Raw genomic sequence first — 15735 nt, forward strand, 5'->3', positions numbered from 1 at the left:
TCAATCCAGTACTGAGTTGTACTGGTACTCAGTTACCTTGCATTTATGTAATTCAAAATCCTATGCATGGAGTTAAGTTACAGTAAAACAGCTAGCACATGGTAAGTTGTCCAGCTGCCTGCTGAGAGTAAAGGTTTCCTTGGGCAACTCTGGAGACAGGAAATGCAATACATTTCACCTCAGTTAAAGACTGATGAAACAGAAAAGCAACCTGAAACTCTGCTAAAGCAGCATAACTGTATCAGAAATTACTTTCTGGGGCAACCAGATAATTTTGCAATTCAGACTTTGCTTCCAGTACCAAACATGCAGTTATAAGGTTAAATCCTACAGGTCCTCACATAAGCAGGATTTCTATGATCAGAGTTGGCAGTTTGCCCAATTAGGGCCACAAGATCTAGCATGAAGCCTTGAAAATCTCTGTTGCTGTGGGAATCACAACATACCATCAATGTGAGAGATGGGAATGCTGACATTATCAGAGTCTTGTTTAAACATATTAGCTTGGAGCATGCTGGCCTCCTGAACAAGGTCTGCTGCCTTATCTGTATACGGATAGGGATTCGTCACCAGTTTCAGCAGAATCTGTTAACAAAGGTTGAGAGATAAATGTAAGTGTCAGGCTAATGAGGTACACAGAAATCACATCTAGTTAAGAGAGACTCTAGGCTAGAAGTGGTTGAAATCTGGGAAAAAATTAAGAGGACAAACCATATATGCTTTTCTAGGAATGTGGATCCACTGCTGTGAATGAGATACTGGACAAAGAAATATCGATGGCAATTTCACACCTAGAGTGCTACCACAGAGAGAGTCCCTGGGGAATCACAACTAAAAGGGAAGCATGGGGCTTTTAACATTCCGAAAAGTAAACTGGACATGTCTAATTGTAATTTACTTAAGTCTAATCATTTTGTCTGATATTATCACATAAAAAAGAAGAGATAAGAGCTAGCCCCCCCACCATTTTGCCCTCATGTCAGCAAGTGCTGTAAATCATTTTATCTTTCTGAATTCATTTTCCCCAAATCATTTCACCTTCCTCCCACCCTGGACAACAGAGATGTCAGCTCTGTACAAAGCATAACAGTCACTGCCTTCCTCAGCATTCACTCACAGATCTTTGAAAGGTTTCTCAACAATAGCAATAAAGTAATTAGTTTCCATTAACGCTATTCTTGGCATTGTTTATCTAGTTAATTTGAACAGTTACCCTTTCCAAAAACTGAATCACTGCTTCCTTTTTGTCTTCTTTTGTATTATCCAAGTGTTCCAGCCAGATTGAAAGTTCCTTCCATGTATACTCAAACACTCCACTGTCACGTAAAACCTGCCCAGAAAAGTGAAGAGAAACACAGATCCTTTTATATAACAGCTTTAATGTTTCACTTGTCTTAGAAAGAAAAGAGGAATGAAAAGAAATATCTGCTATTCACACATTCCCTCAGTTCAAGAGGCCTTGTTCCCACTCACAATGGTCACTAAACACACAACAGAGCCTCAAGCTGAACACAAGCCTTAAAAAACCCGTGCAAGGCATGTTTTAAAAACAAAAAATAGCCTCCCAAATCTATGTCAATTGGCTTCAGCATAAGGCTCACTTTTGTGGCTCTTTTGCTTACTACCCTCTCAGCAAGAGTCAAAAAGTGAGGTAAAAGCATGTTACAGGTTAAGAATGAACTTTTATTCACGTGCATTTGGAATACAGGACTTGTATGAGCACCTAGGATGCAGCTCCTGGGCCTAAGCATGCACCAGGGTCAGTATCCACATCTGGATCTGAAGGTTGCTGTGCTCTCTGCCACTTCATTGCTCAGAGCCCACTGTGCCGCGGTGCAAAGGAAAAGAACTGGCTGTAGGACAGTGCCACGGCTAGGGGCTAATCCATCTTGCTGATCACTGCCTGCAAAAGAGCCCTACTGAGTACAGCTGTTCTTCTTTATGGCCATGCAATACAGCAATAAAAAAGGAAGAGAAAAGAATGTTAAACCCTCAAAAACAGCTGGTGGAGGGTTTTTTAAACACTGCTAATAAAATAAAAAGAAAAATTGCTGCTCAGTTAAGCCAAAAGGAGGTTACTTTTGCTTAAAAGCGTAAGGCAGACCAGTAGACAGACAAATAAATAGTAGGTTCTGACCACAGCAAGATTCAAGGAGAAACATGGGCATACTTGGGAACAGTGTGGGTAGAGGGGTGGACATAATTTTACATCCATGAAGGAATAGGCGTTATCATATTTAGAAGTTTTTGCCCACATTTATCCTTTAATTCAGGCTCTTAGCTGCAGCATCTAAATTAGGAACTTGGTGACCCCACACTCCCTTCGTGAGAGAAAGACAAAGGAGGAGAAGGAGCAATTGCCATCTACAGGGCAATCGAGATGACAGCTGATTTGAACTGCACACCTTGGTCAGAACCCACCCTTACTCTCACTGACAGAAGATACCTTGACTAGCTTCCTATACGTGGTACATAAGCTAAAATCTGAAGTTACATGGGATCAATCTATGCCTGTTTTTCTCTACACATAAAATACAGAAAAAGCTACCCCAGTTACACTGATCATTTACTCTGTGTACACCATCAGCAGCTATAAAAATAACCTCTACTTACAAGAAGATGACAGGATAATTCATTTAATAGGGGAAAAAAAAGGAAATGATTATTTTTTAAATAATTAGCTATTTTTGGCAGAGTCTCAAAATAGAAATATACTTGCAATGCTCATGAAAATAGGTAGGAACAGAATGTGAAATCTGAAAACATGCTTTTCAATTATATGGCACTGTGTTGAAAATAAGCAAAACACACTCATTAACATCTATTCTTAGCAGCCTTTCTGAACTAACTGCCCTAACTTCTCTGCTTCTGTCTTCTCTTCAGAGAAAATGTAAAGGGCTGAAAGTAAAAGAGGAAATAAGAATGAGTCAGACAGCCCACGTCTCTACTCAGCAAAAGAATCCAAACACACTGGAAATGCTATGCTGGGTGGGTTGTGATTGAGATATTCATAGCTGTGAGACAAAGCTGCCCTGCCTCTGCCAAGGTCTGCACGTTGCACTGTGTAAGTGCCTTCATGGAGCGGGAGACAAAATGCAAGCGATGTCCTTAGGCTCGAGGTGCTCTCTAACTGCTGCCCTCTTACCAACCATGTTCCAGCAACCTCTCTTCCTGGAAATGCCTACAAAGAGAGGCCTCTTAGTGGCCCAAGCCTTGAAACAGAGCTCCTGAGGAAAGCAGTCACTCTCCAAAACACAGCCTCGTGCAGCTAAAACCTAATTCAAACACTCTACCTCTGATTGCATGGACTGAGTATTATAACTGCAACCCACGATTGAACTGCAGCAGAAGTTAAATGCAGAAAGCTGTGTGGAAATAAATACATATGCTCTTGTTACCACAAGGCTCTGCACAAAATTGCCATGGTTCCCACTGGCTTAGGTTGCTTAGAAACTTGCAGGGCAGCTTTGGGGGTTGTTTTTGTTATTTTCTTAATATTGGTCTTGATTCATATTTAAGTATCTAAACGTGCCCTGATAAATCTTTATGAAGGTTTATAAAGTCACCTTCTCCCTTCATGAGATCTGCAGTTGATTAGCACTTCTGAAAAGACAAATAAAACTTATTTAAATGCACGGAAGGGGACATTCATTGATTTTAAGACTAAGATACTGGCTGTTTCATTGCTAAGACTGTAACCAAAATGGACTATTTTGCAGGGGCACAGCAAACTAGCTATGTATGAGGCTTCAGAAAGGAAGAAGCAATAAAGTACAGATTACATATCAGGATAAAAATAAATAAGTAGGCAGAAGTCAAAACTAATCTTTGCTTGATCAGTATCAACACAAACTACAGCAGCTTATTACTGCATCACAACATTTAATTGATCCTAGGAAACAGGAATCATTAAAAAGCTATTTTCCTCACTGTTCCTTTTCACCAACAATGGCAGTAAATTCAGTCGACAGTATTTATTTTCACAAGGTGTTTAGCTCACACTAGGTAGTCTACAGCAATTTCTAAAAACAATCACAGAAAATGGTGAAAAATAAAGGCTTTGCAGGCCACACATCTTCCTTTCCAAAGCAGCAAGGAAGCTGCCCTAACAGAAATTTTTAGAATCCTGAAATTTCAGATGAATGGAACATAGTGAACATCTTTCATATTCATATTTCAGATCAAAAGCTTACCTTAATGATCAGTTTTTTGGTTGATATTTTCAGATGAGAACGGTTACTTGTAACAAACATTTTCATCAATAAATAGAATACCGATTTTTCGCCAGACACCTTCTCTGTCTCAGAGGCATCCTAAAAGAACAACATATTAAAATTCCCCTGAAGCAGTAATACAGTACAGTACTATATTGCATTGAGATAGATATCTAACAAAGGGATAGTATTTTATAAACTTGTCCTAAAATATCAAGGCCAGAACTGAGTGGGATGATTTATGCTACTTTTGCATTCAGTGAGGTAGTAAGATTAGTGCAATAGCTTTTGAAAAGTGGAGGAAGTGAGGAACAGCAGAAATACCAAGTAACCTGAGGGTGAAAAATAAAATCACCTTCCTTCACAATCATCCATTCTATCTTATAGACCTGTCGTCTTGTATTTCTTGAAGAGATTGAAATTGATCCCCAAAGAACAAGAAAATAGTGCCAGTTGTAGGGTCAAAGGGATGCTGAACACTTTCCAAATGCCAAATGACACTCCTTAAGCCATTTATCCTGTTTTTCTCAGTGACTTGCATTTGATACCTAACAAGCCTAACTCTCAACCCTGCCAAATTTGGCTTTTATCTCTTCTGTTAAAACCTGTCTACTAAAGAGGGCACAGACAATAATATACTTCAATAGTGCTCCTCACTGCTCCTTCAGGACTGACTGGCAAGGACAGAACACAAAATTTTCTACTAGGCAGGGTCACTATCACAAGCCCACGTGTCTCTGCTTTCCCTCAGCTATGCCACTCCTTTCTCCAGACATCTACAGCAGGCTCTCGACAGCATTTTTTTACAGGCCTATAGTAAAGAACTTACTAGAATTTACTAGAAATCAGAGACAGGAGAGACATGCTTAAGAAATGATATATTTCTCACTGAGTATTGATGGAATTACTCCCCTTGCTCCCTTGATTGGTAATTTCACATTTTCCAACCAAATCGGCAAGATCTCATTCTAGCCCGTCTCCCAGGGCACAGAGAGCTAAAGGGACTTTTCCCAGTCCACTTCAGGGGAGACAAAAAATTCTGTCCCCATGCAAAAACTTTTCAGCTCAGAAAGGTTTCTTCACTAATGTTGAGGCTACAATTTCTACTGGCATACAAATCAGGACTAGCTCAAAACCATTCAGGGACAGATATAAAGATCTGAGGACAACAGGCCAAAAAACCACAAACTTGCCTTGAATACTCTTACCTGTACTCTGAACCAGGCGAATTTATTTGCAGGCAGTTCCAAGGCCACCTTCAGTATATGGTACTGCAGGACAGGAGGGATCTCCTCTCGGAGGCCCTTTTCAGTGACGATACCTTAGGTTTAAAAGCAATATAATCAATTTTGGTATTTCTTCCTGAGAATACCAAAACCAGAAACCCTGTAAGGTTTCAAAACATCAGTGTGAGACAAGCAGGTAATTCACAGACTTTCGAGCCATGTGAACCATCACTACCAACAGATCAGTCAATAAAATTGTACCAGCTGTTTAAACACACATTGTTTAGTAAAGTAAAAAAAGAAAAAAAAAGAAAAAAAAAACAAAAGATGTTGCCTTCAAGTGTACTTTCTGAGCAGGGAGAGGGAAAGAAATGACAGAACTCTCAAAGTCACATCTGAAAGAAGGACATTTCATGATTTTCAACATCATACTCTGCCATATTCCCTTTCATCAAAATTAATATCTAGGCTCGCTTTATTAACTTTTTGAGAGAATGACATTTTCTTTTCCATCCTATTTCATTTCACTGTTTCATACTGTAACAAAGAGTCTTTCATCTCATGAAGAGGTGTCCTGCCTTTTGTCCATTTTGGAAAAAAAAAGGCAGGTCAAAATCAGAAATAATGGGATAAAGAGGGTATGTGAGTCACCAAGTACTCAAGCCAACTAAATATGCTTTGAAAGGGAGAAAGAAACCTACGCATGAGGCTGTTTATTCATTTAAAAGCTCTTTTTTCACTATCAGACTTTAGTTAAGGTATTTACCTAACTCCCATTCTTGTGCATCCCAGAACACAGACACTGGTGGCCTACAGGCCCTGCTGGCTCATGGAAAGCAACCCTGCACAAATGGCATTTTTCTTTCTCTTTCAGTCTCAGTTATAAATGGTTGCATTCCAGTATAAGCAGTATTGGAAAATCTTGCCTACCACCCATAAATCATGGCTCACCCTCCTTACTTCATTAAATGGGTACAAAATGTATCCATTTACTATATCTGTACAAAGAGGAATTCCCCCCTGCGACATCAGATGCCAAAATACAGCAACACTGCTAATGAGCTTCCTTATAAAGATTTAGATAACATAAAGTAACACCATGCAGGATACTGCTATTCTCCCCACACGCCGAAAAAAAATCATGGTAAAAGTAAAACAGATAAGCCAAAAACTCAACAGGGTAGCAAATGAAAAAAACACTTATACGTTGAGATTTTTCCAGAGGAGACTGGTGAATTTGCTGGTTACTCTCCCTCCAGCCCAAACCTTCTATGAAGCATATGGTTAAAAAAACACATTTCTACCATTGCAACTATGAAGAGTTTGGAAAGTTTGACCTAGATGAAGGGACAGAGTGCACCCTCAGCAAGTCTCCTGATGATACAGGAGTGACACCAAAGGGCTGGTGACATTCAGAGGGACAGGCTGGAGAGATGGGCAGAGGGAGGGGAATCTTATGAGGTTCCATAAACATAAGTGCAGAGCCCTGCACCTCAGAGGAATAACTCCAGGCACCAGGGCAGGCTAGGGGTGACCTGCTGGAAAGCAGCTCTGCAGAGAAGGAGCTGGGGGTCCTGGTGGACAACAAGTTGCCCACTGTGCCCCTGTGGCTAAGAAGGCCAATGGTAGTCACCCAGTGAGCAGCTCTGGTACAGGTCGAGCCCTTGCGAACCTGCATCTGGAGTGCAATGGGCTCCCCAGTACAGGAAAGTTCTGGAGCTACCGGAGGGAGTCCAGTGAAGGGCTCCTAAGATGATTAAGTGCCTGGAGCATCTCTCATATGAGGAAAGGCTGAGAAAGCTGGGACTCTTCAGCCTGGAGAAGTCCGATGGGAGATCTCATCAATATGTGTAAATATCTCAAGGGAGAGTGTAAAACGTTGGGGCCAGCTCTCTGCCACAGTGCCTAGAGATAGGGGATGAGAAGCAACAAGCACATGCTGATTTACAGGAAGCTCCCTTCGAACACAAGGAGAAACTTCTTTACTGTGAGGGTGACTGAGCACCAGAACAGGTTGTCCAGAGAGACTTTAGAGTCTCCATCCTGGGCAATGTTCAAAAGCCACCTGGACACAGTCCTGTGCAATGTGCTCTAGGTGACGTTTCTTGAGCAGGGGGGTTGGAGCCGGTGATATTCAGAGGTGCCTTCCAACCTCAACCCTTCTGTGATTCTATGCAATAACTTACTTACAATGGATTACTTACATAGCCCTCCAGAAATTTTGCACCCCTATTCTCAATGAGAGATGGATATGTTTTCCTCAGTAACATTCGAATTAAATTCCCATAGAGGAAAAAAAAATTGTAAGGATAGCATCATATGCCTAGAAGAAGACTGTATTGCAATCTTTGTCTTACAACAATGAGCAGAGCAACTAGAGATTTTGAGAGGACAGTGTCCCAGAGCACTGCACAAAAAGCAATAATAAATGGCAATCCAATGAAGAAACTAAAATAGGTTACTTTTTGAAAACTGTTCTTTGTTTATGCAGTAAATAAGAAGCAGTAGTGAACATTCCCATTCTCCTGGGGACTTTGCAAATAGCCAGTAAAAGCTGTGAAGATAATAGAAATACTCATAGCATACCTTTAAGCAGCTTGCTAAAATCGAAGTTGCTGCGTGCTACCAAGTGGGGCACGACCTTCTGATAAAGGCATATGACCTGCAGTAGGGCAGCTTTCAGAAAGAGCGTTTCAGCATCATCTGAACCTAAGTAAAAAAAAAAAAAAAAAGAGTTAACATATCTGGCTTTACACCAAGAAAACACAGTGCAGCACCTGTCCATTAATGCATATTATCCAGCATGAGAATTACTGACTGTATGTCCGGACTTGCCTATGAATTGACCTGTTATCTTCCTGACTTTACAAAGTAAAAGGAAAAAAATTATTATGGGATCCCTAGTTTCCTCCCCCGATATTAGTGACTGAATACTTTCTAAACTAAATCATCTTATTCACTCCTTGAATTGACAGTTGCCATTTTAAATTTGATTATAAAGAGCTTACAAGACAGACAATACAGAAACAATTTCAATATTTTGACATCCATTAGAAGATTCCAATCAGTCCCACTGCTGTTCAATTTAAGGTTGAACAACAGGAAAAAAAAAAAAAAAGATGATGATGATATTAGCAGGATGTGGGTTTTGAAGGGATGTATTTTTAGCCAGTGTCAGGCAGGTTTGACTGTGACAAGTACAAGAGACAGTACAATAATTAATAATTAAATTATATATATATTACTAATTCACTACATCAGTTAAAAGCTTATTTCTCTCCCTTCTCATATTCAAAATAATACCTTCCAAATATGAACTCCCAAGAGGAGGAAGCCAACAAAAATCTGTATGAGAAAAGCACCACCCCCAGCTAAGGCAGCCACTTACTTGCACAGAAAAGCCATTTCAACAGCTAAATATTCTCTTAACAAGAGGACACATAAAAGCTACTTGTTATCCAGTCACTAATGAAAGGAAGCAAAATAAACGAAAGACATGCAATTTTTTTTACACCTATGTTTTTTCCTGGTAATGGGGTCTGCCTCTGGGAACCATGAAGAACTGGATGGATGCCATGCATAAACTTTGCCAGAGTCTCAAATTCCATTAAAAAAAAAATCTAGTTGTCATACTGCAAATAAACCTGTAAAACGTGAACTAAGGGTTATTGATACCATGTTATCACTCCTAGTGTGCAGAGAAACTAAAGTAGCAGTTTGTCTGACATGAACTACTTCATTGGCCTCAGGAGGCGTGCTACCAATCACGATCCTTAGGGTGTCAGTGTTGACAGTTTATTTTGCTGCATGAAGCCATCCCTGCTAAGGACACACTGTGTTGATCCCCTCTAGAATATCTCAGTGTGGAGTATGCCTCGAGAAGGACATGAAGCTGTAAGTTTATCTTCAGCCAGTAACTAAAACATTTCAGGCTGCTAGCTAAGTTACAGAGAGTGCTAAAAATTCCAGTTTCCTGCAATGGGACTATGAAAGTATGTCTTTTAGGGGCGGCACTGTTTAATTTTTTTGTGAAAGTACAACCAAACTCTTCACTCCATCCCTCTCTCCCTCCTCAAACACATGCACATTTCCATCCTTACACTACAACAATACAAGCAGTTGCGCAGCCACAGTAGCTAACAGAGCCATAAATAAAAATGACCTCACGGAAAAGTTTGACTAGAGAAGGAAAAAATACTAAAAAGAGTTATTTTTCAGACAGATCAGTCTCTCTGTCCATTTTATTGTGTGGCTCCAAAATGCTCGTGCTGGCGCAAGAGGGGCAGAGCCAGCAAAGTCAAGACTGCATAACATCTAAGCAGTAAGGCCAACGTATTTGCCAAGTCGTGTCCTTAAGCAATTCTGACTGGCCACAATTAAACCGCCCCAAGAACAGAACAAAGCAAAGATGAACAGGAAATCATGCAGTGACCTCCTGGACTCTGCCTTATATGGGACAACAATTTCACGACACTCATTCACACATGGATGAGAAGGGATGACTCCACCTGCTTTGCCTACCATGTGGTTCTGCAACTTCTGCTACCTCAGCCACAGCCTTGGCAGCGGAGGTGGCGCTTTCCTTCTTCTCCTCTTGTCCATCATGAAGTTCTCTCTCTTGCTTCAGAAGGGACTGCCAGACAGCCACTATATTGTTCATGTCTGGTAAAAGCTAGAAGCAAAAAGGGTAGATCACAAGCTACTCTGATTCAACAAACCCATGATAGGTATTGCTGCTCTTCAAAAAGTTCGCAATTGAGCTTGTAAGCCATCTGAAAAATGATCTGAAATCAAGTAGTTTGATCTGTAGAACATAATACTGAAAAGGAGATTTTATTGACCAAGTTACCAGCTAAATGTTTAAACATTTTTCCCCATCTTCATGATGTACTTTCAACCCAATTTTCAGCTTGTCTAGTAGCTTATGAACCCTGCTAGCTACAGTTATTTAAACTAAAAGGTGTTTTCCTCCTGAAATTGCTCTTGGCATGTAATAGTTACATTTGCAGCACAGTATCTGCCAAGGTTACACATTTATTTCACAACAAAATGTCACTAGCATTGCCATTGACCAGCTTTATTAGAAAATGTGGTCTACTACCATAACAGCGGTAGTACATGTCTTTCAAGTCCCTTACCCACCAAAATATGTTTTATCTACTGGCTCCCAAGTTGCAATCACCTGGGCAGAAAGTGCAGCACCGGAACAGTTACTTGCCACATAATGACTCATTCTACATCCTGACTTTCTTTCTACTTCATACCTTGCTGATGGCTTCTCTGTAGAGCTGTATGAATTCCTGCATCATTGACGGTGTGTAGATTTCTGATTTTTGCCAAATCTCTTCATTCAGACAGTATTCAATATTCTTCAAGGCTCTTCTCAGAACTGCTGATATAAGGGATAGGATGCTGTGCTTCACTACTTTGCTGGGTAACTAAGAGAGGGAAGTCAAATTAATGATGCTTCAGTGCCTCTTCTTATGCTTTCCGCATAATCCATATTCTGAATATATACTAATATTTACAAATAAATTATTTACTTCCTAAAGCTTGGCTTGCAGGGAAGAATCTGTAAGTTTCTGATTTCCATCCCAAACTGCTGGTGAGTATTGGCAGAACTGGGATTTTTGAATGGCTCTTGGAAGCATTATCAATAAGATTTAATTCATGTTTCAGTGCTTCCCCCTACCAGCTTTACACTGGGACAGAGAACATAGACATACGCAATTAAACAACTTAGGAAATTTCTTGGATGACTAATTCAATTATACAGTATTAACAAGGACAAAAAAAAATCCAGTGAAATATTAGAAACTGCTCTTACATTTAGTCCTTGGGTGAACATTATTTTATTGCACACTGCAGGGATAGTTGTTACCATCACCATAGAAAGCAGCTTCGGAAGAGGAATAAATTCTGTAGTCTTAAAAGAATTGGAAATCTCTGGTTGAGCCTCATAGATCTGAAACAAAAATAATATCTTAATCAAAATTGACATAATTCTGCAGATAACAGTTTCTTCTGGGAAGCATTTTACAAAAGAGCTTCTGTTTGTCTGAAGTAGTAACAACAGTACCAAATGCCAGTTTCTATGAAGCGGTGCTACAGAGCATGCCCCAAATTGCTATTCAATTTTCTAGCTAAGCTTCTATGGTGCTTCACCTTGAAAACCAGACGATCAACAGGTTTCCCATTGCTTCTTATGCCAATTCCTTCTTTCGCATTGTACCTAAATGTTGACAAAGTCTTCTGCTCTGACATCAGCTTTTTACCAAATGACCTTCCCTATGTCTCCACATTTTTAAGCAGCTGTGACTCTGAACCATGCCTCATTTTTCTTAGCGCTCACAGAAAACGGGATGCCATTTCCTCCTTCCTCTCCCCGTCTATTTACTATCTTCAACATTTAAGGGCATTCCGCTGCTTCTTTCCCAACATACCTACAGTCATTGGCATTGCTATTTCAGAAGCATTAAGTTCTTCCTGTTTAGCTCACTAATCACCTAACTTCTCCACCACTAGACTGGTTTGTTTTTAAGTCCATGATTTATTTGAAATACTGTGCCTGTCTGCTTTTAAGTAATTTCAATAAACTCTCTAAAACAGCAGTGTGCATTTACAACTGAGAATACAATGTATCTTCGGACACAGGAAACTGCACATCATCCACCAACCCAGCTGATCAACTGCTTAGTTCCCCTGCAATCAAGGAACTCTTGTTACTTGTCACTAGCAAGACTTGAACTAAGATCACGAACACAAAAATAGTTTACATTTAACATGGTGACATCACCAGCTGGCTGGGCCCATGTACTGGACAGCACACAAAAGCAGTAAGTTTTACACAGCACATTGTAATAATGATCTGTAAACAACTGCAATCAAAGTAGGCTTCCCTGTCTACTACCTTTGCTTAACAGCTATTCTTGAGGCCAGGAATGTTTGATTTACCATCACACTTATTATGATTTTGTGTAATTTTGCACTACTGTTTAACTAAAATTACTTCAGTTCTGGTGTGGGGAGAAAGAACATTAGAATTTCTGTAGAGCAGGGCTGTGCACCATTCACACTCTTACCTTTTTCAGTAACCTGATATTGTCCATCCAAGCCGACTTCAGTCTAGGAACAAAGGAATACTGGGTGTCCTTAAAGTACCTGTTCAGTAAATCTGGGCATACTTTAAAAATATTCACCACAAGCTCAGCAACCTTTTCATCTTCTGTTGCAGTTTTTAAACCAAGCACAAAACGCAGAAGCACCACATTTCCTCCTCTGGAGAAGACAAGAAACATACTTTAAAACCTCTACTTGGATATTTTACATGTGATGTTAACCCTACACCTCCAAATCAATATTGCAATGCAAAAGGTTAAGCTTCCCATGTAAATCCAAGAGCTCTCACACCACTGCCATAATTTCTTGAGTTTATGCTGAGCAGAGCAGGTTTTCTCTGCATGACAAACAATAATTACAAGGGAACATTACCACGATGTTCAAAAAATACTCTAAAACAAGCCTCAAAAAACTGAAAACACAGTATTACAGCTTATTATTAAACTGGCAGGTATTTCCCGTGATCTTTCAGTCTCATTTTTTAAGGTTTGTTCTGTATGTCTCTAAACAAAGTGAGAACACTGCCAATGCCAGAAGAATATCAGTTACAATTTTGCTCAAAGCAAGAAACCTTCTGCTCTAGTACCACTCAGTACTACCAGCTGCTGCTACTAGCTAATGTCCTACGTTTCATCAGCTGCACAACGAAGATCACCCTAGGAGAATCCCTCCACGGCATTACAAGAGTTAAAATTTTACTTATCACTCATAATCTGAATGCACACATATTTTAACTGGTTAGCCAAAAGAAACTGTAGGATGACTAGAAAAGTTTCTTTTGTTTCTAGCACAAACATAGCACAGCCGCCTGGAGACTTACCTGCCAGAAGTTCCGAGACTTGGATCATAGAAATTTATGCCATGTTTCAGAGAGCAGCAGAGGTCCATTAAGAAATTATGAACAAGTTCTCGTACCATAACCTTTCCCACCTCTTCAGAATCTCCAGTTACCTATAAAACCCCAAAGGAATCAGAAAGACATACAATCTTCAACCTCACATAAGAAAATCTTACATCAGGGCACATACAGGGCACCAAAAATGGATAGCTAACAATGCACTGAATATGCCAGCACTTGAGCAAAAGGGTATGCAACATGAATGCCACCATAGTCATGATACACAAAATGGAAGAAGGGATAAAAGTCTCTATCAAGCAAAGGTGGAGGAAGGAAAAACAAACCCAGGTTATGTTCACCTTTTACATTCGACACAATTCAAGACTCCTATGAATGAAAAGTCCTTGGCGAGTTTTGTTGCGAAACTATGAACAACACAGCTCACAAGGGCTACATGAAATCACAAGAATTTAAAATTGTTCTAAACTGAAATGTATATGGAAGTACAGGAAGACTTTCCACTGCCTTGCATCAGGCTTACAAGCATGCACATGTTGACAACAGTCAAGAGGGGAAAAAAAGGATTACAGCATTAAAACAGAACAAAACAAAATCAATGTACCTATGAAGAGTAGATGCCAGAATGCCTTTAGCACAAACAATGCAGTACTAACACACACCTGCAATGAGGCCCTGATCCTTGTCTCATCTATGACTTTGGGAATGCAATGTCATGGACCAACAGAATCAAGAACAAATCACTTCCTAGAAACCCTGAAAACCTCTCTGACTGTGCAAACTTAAAATGCCAGCCACCATCTTGGGAATTTAGCTCTCATAGCAGATCAGTCTAGAGGAGAGAACTAAGGCTCCTGGAAGAACATTGCTCCCATTATATTCTTCTATAGAGAGACAAATATGTACAGACAGCAGATTACGGCACCCCCAGCAAGACCCTCATCTCTCCTTAACAGATCAGCACTACAGTTTAGGCAATAAGAGAAGGGAAACAACTCCTATTCTGCAAGTGGCAAGAAAAAGCAGAAAATCGAGGATTCTTTTTAAGTAATCTTTGCAAGAACATTCTTCTTGAGCTCCCCAATTTCTACAGCCTCAGAGAAGCTGTTCCAAAACCTGTGAGCTGCAGAAAAAAAACAACAACAAAAAAACCCCAAAAGAAGTAGAAAAAAAAAAAAAACAACACAGAAAAGTGACTAGGAATTATGAAGAAACAAGTTACCAGACCTTGAAGCCCTCAGTGCTGACATCAGTAATGCCGTTCCACCGGTAAAGAGAAGCTATGTGATTCAACACTTCTGCGGTAAAAAAGCGCACCTTCTGAGTCTTCGTGATACTTTTATTTTGAACCACCTGAAAACAATGAGACAAAAACCCTTCTAATTATTGCAGGTCATCACAAAACAGAAAATAAGGGTAAATCAGGACCACACTTCGCTCTTCTTGTACACACAGTTCCCTCTTCTCATTACAGCAGACTGAAGTTGCTGCCTGTCCTTTCATCACATCTTAGGGACACACTCCCTTTTAACCTGGTTGCAGCCACATGACTGAACCACTTTCTGCAAACACAGCAGGTGCTGAACAACATAGAGTCCCAGTTTACAGCCTGACGCACAGAATACACTTAACCTAATAGAACCATAGAAATTTCAGACAAGTATCCTGCAACCTGCCAGTAGAGATGGTAAATTGCTTGCTAAATATGAAGTTTGAATGAAGGGGAAACGTGATCCAAGAGAGTGAGCTGGCAAAAGCTGATAATCAAATGAACCATCCAACAGGTGGAACAGGTGTTTCTGTGATGTCCAGAAACTAAACAGATATGGAAAACCTGAGAGACAAAAACTCCTCACAACTCCATATATCTGTATTTTTTGGAAAAATGAGTTTTGATTTGGCAGAACATAAACAGATGAAGTGCTATTTGCAGGTCTAAAGAATTTGAAAGGGTTACAAATGAAATCTTTAGAATATATGTTTCATAAAATCTTGTTTTCCACACTCATGATCAAAAATTACTAATCTCAACACAAAAATTAGCGTAACCAAGAAGACAGGATGAATACAACACTAACACTGCAAAAGCAAGCACTGAAAACCAAAGCGAATCTACCAGCATTCTTTCTCCTTCCTGTCTTCATTCTTCTGAATTCTTGTCTTTTGTTTTTATTATATAACTTCCTCTTTCCTTCACCCCATTAAGAAGTATCTTTGACTGCATTTATCTCCTGCAACAGAAGACTGACAGTCCTAACCATAGATAATAAAGCAGGACCACAGGATATGTCCACCAAGGAAGCCTTGCTAAAGACTGGTC

At 39.9% G+C, this 15735-nt stretch overlaps 1 protein-coding gene across 1 annotated transcript in view; it reads right to left on the reverse strand.

Annotated features, from left to right (window-relative positions):
- Nucleotides 1–15735, reverse strand: part of URB1 (URB1 ribosome biogenesis factor) — a 48850-nt gene that overhangs the window by 25692 nt on the left and 7423 nt on the right. Inside the window, exons 7-17 of the mRNA XM_088528952.1 lie at nt 14643–14768; nt 13380–13510; nt 12523–12718; nt 11268–11405; nt 10705–10878; nt 9962–10112; nt 8027–8149; nt 5423–5535; nt 4194–4313; nt 1214–1330; nt 447–585 (exon numbers count right to left, since the gene is read on the reverse strand). Coding sequence (XP_088385078.1) covers nt 447–585; nt 1214–1330; nt 4194–4313; nt 5423–5535; nt 8027–8149; nt 9962–10112; nt 10705–10878; nt 11268–11405; nt 12523–12718; nt 13380–13510; nt 14643–14768 — 1528 coding nt within the window. The remainder of the gene's footprint in view (nt 1–446; nt 586–1213; nt 1331–4193; nt 4314–5422; nt 5536–8026; nt 8150–9961; nt 10113–10704; nt 10879–11267; nt 11406–12522; nt 12719–13379; nt 13511–14642; nt 14769–15735) is intronic.

The sequence above is a fragment of the Tinamus guttatus genome, unplaced genomic scaffold (assembly GCF_059628265.1).
Source record: "Tinamus guttatus ecotype Peru unplaced genomic scaffold, ASM5962826v1 Tinamus_guttatus_pri_ptg000318l, whole genome shotgun sequence".
Lineage (NCBI taxonomy): Eukaryota > Metazoa > Chordata > Aves > Tinamiformes > Tinamidae > Tinamus > Tinamus guttatus.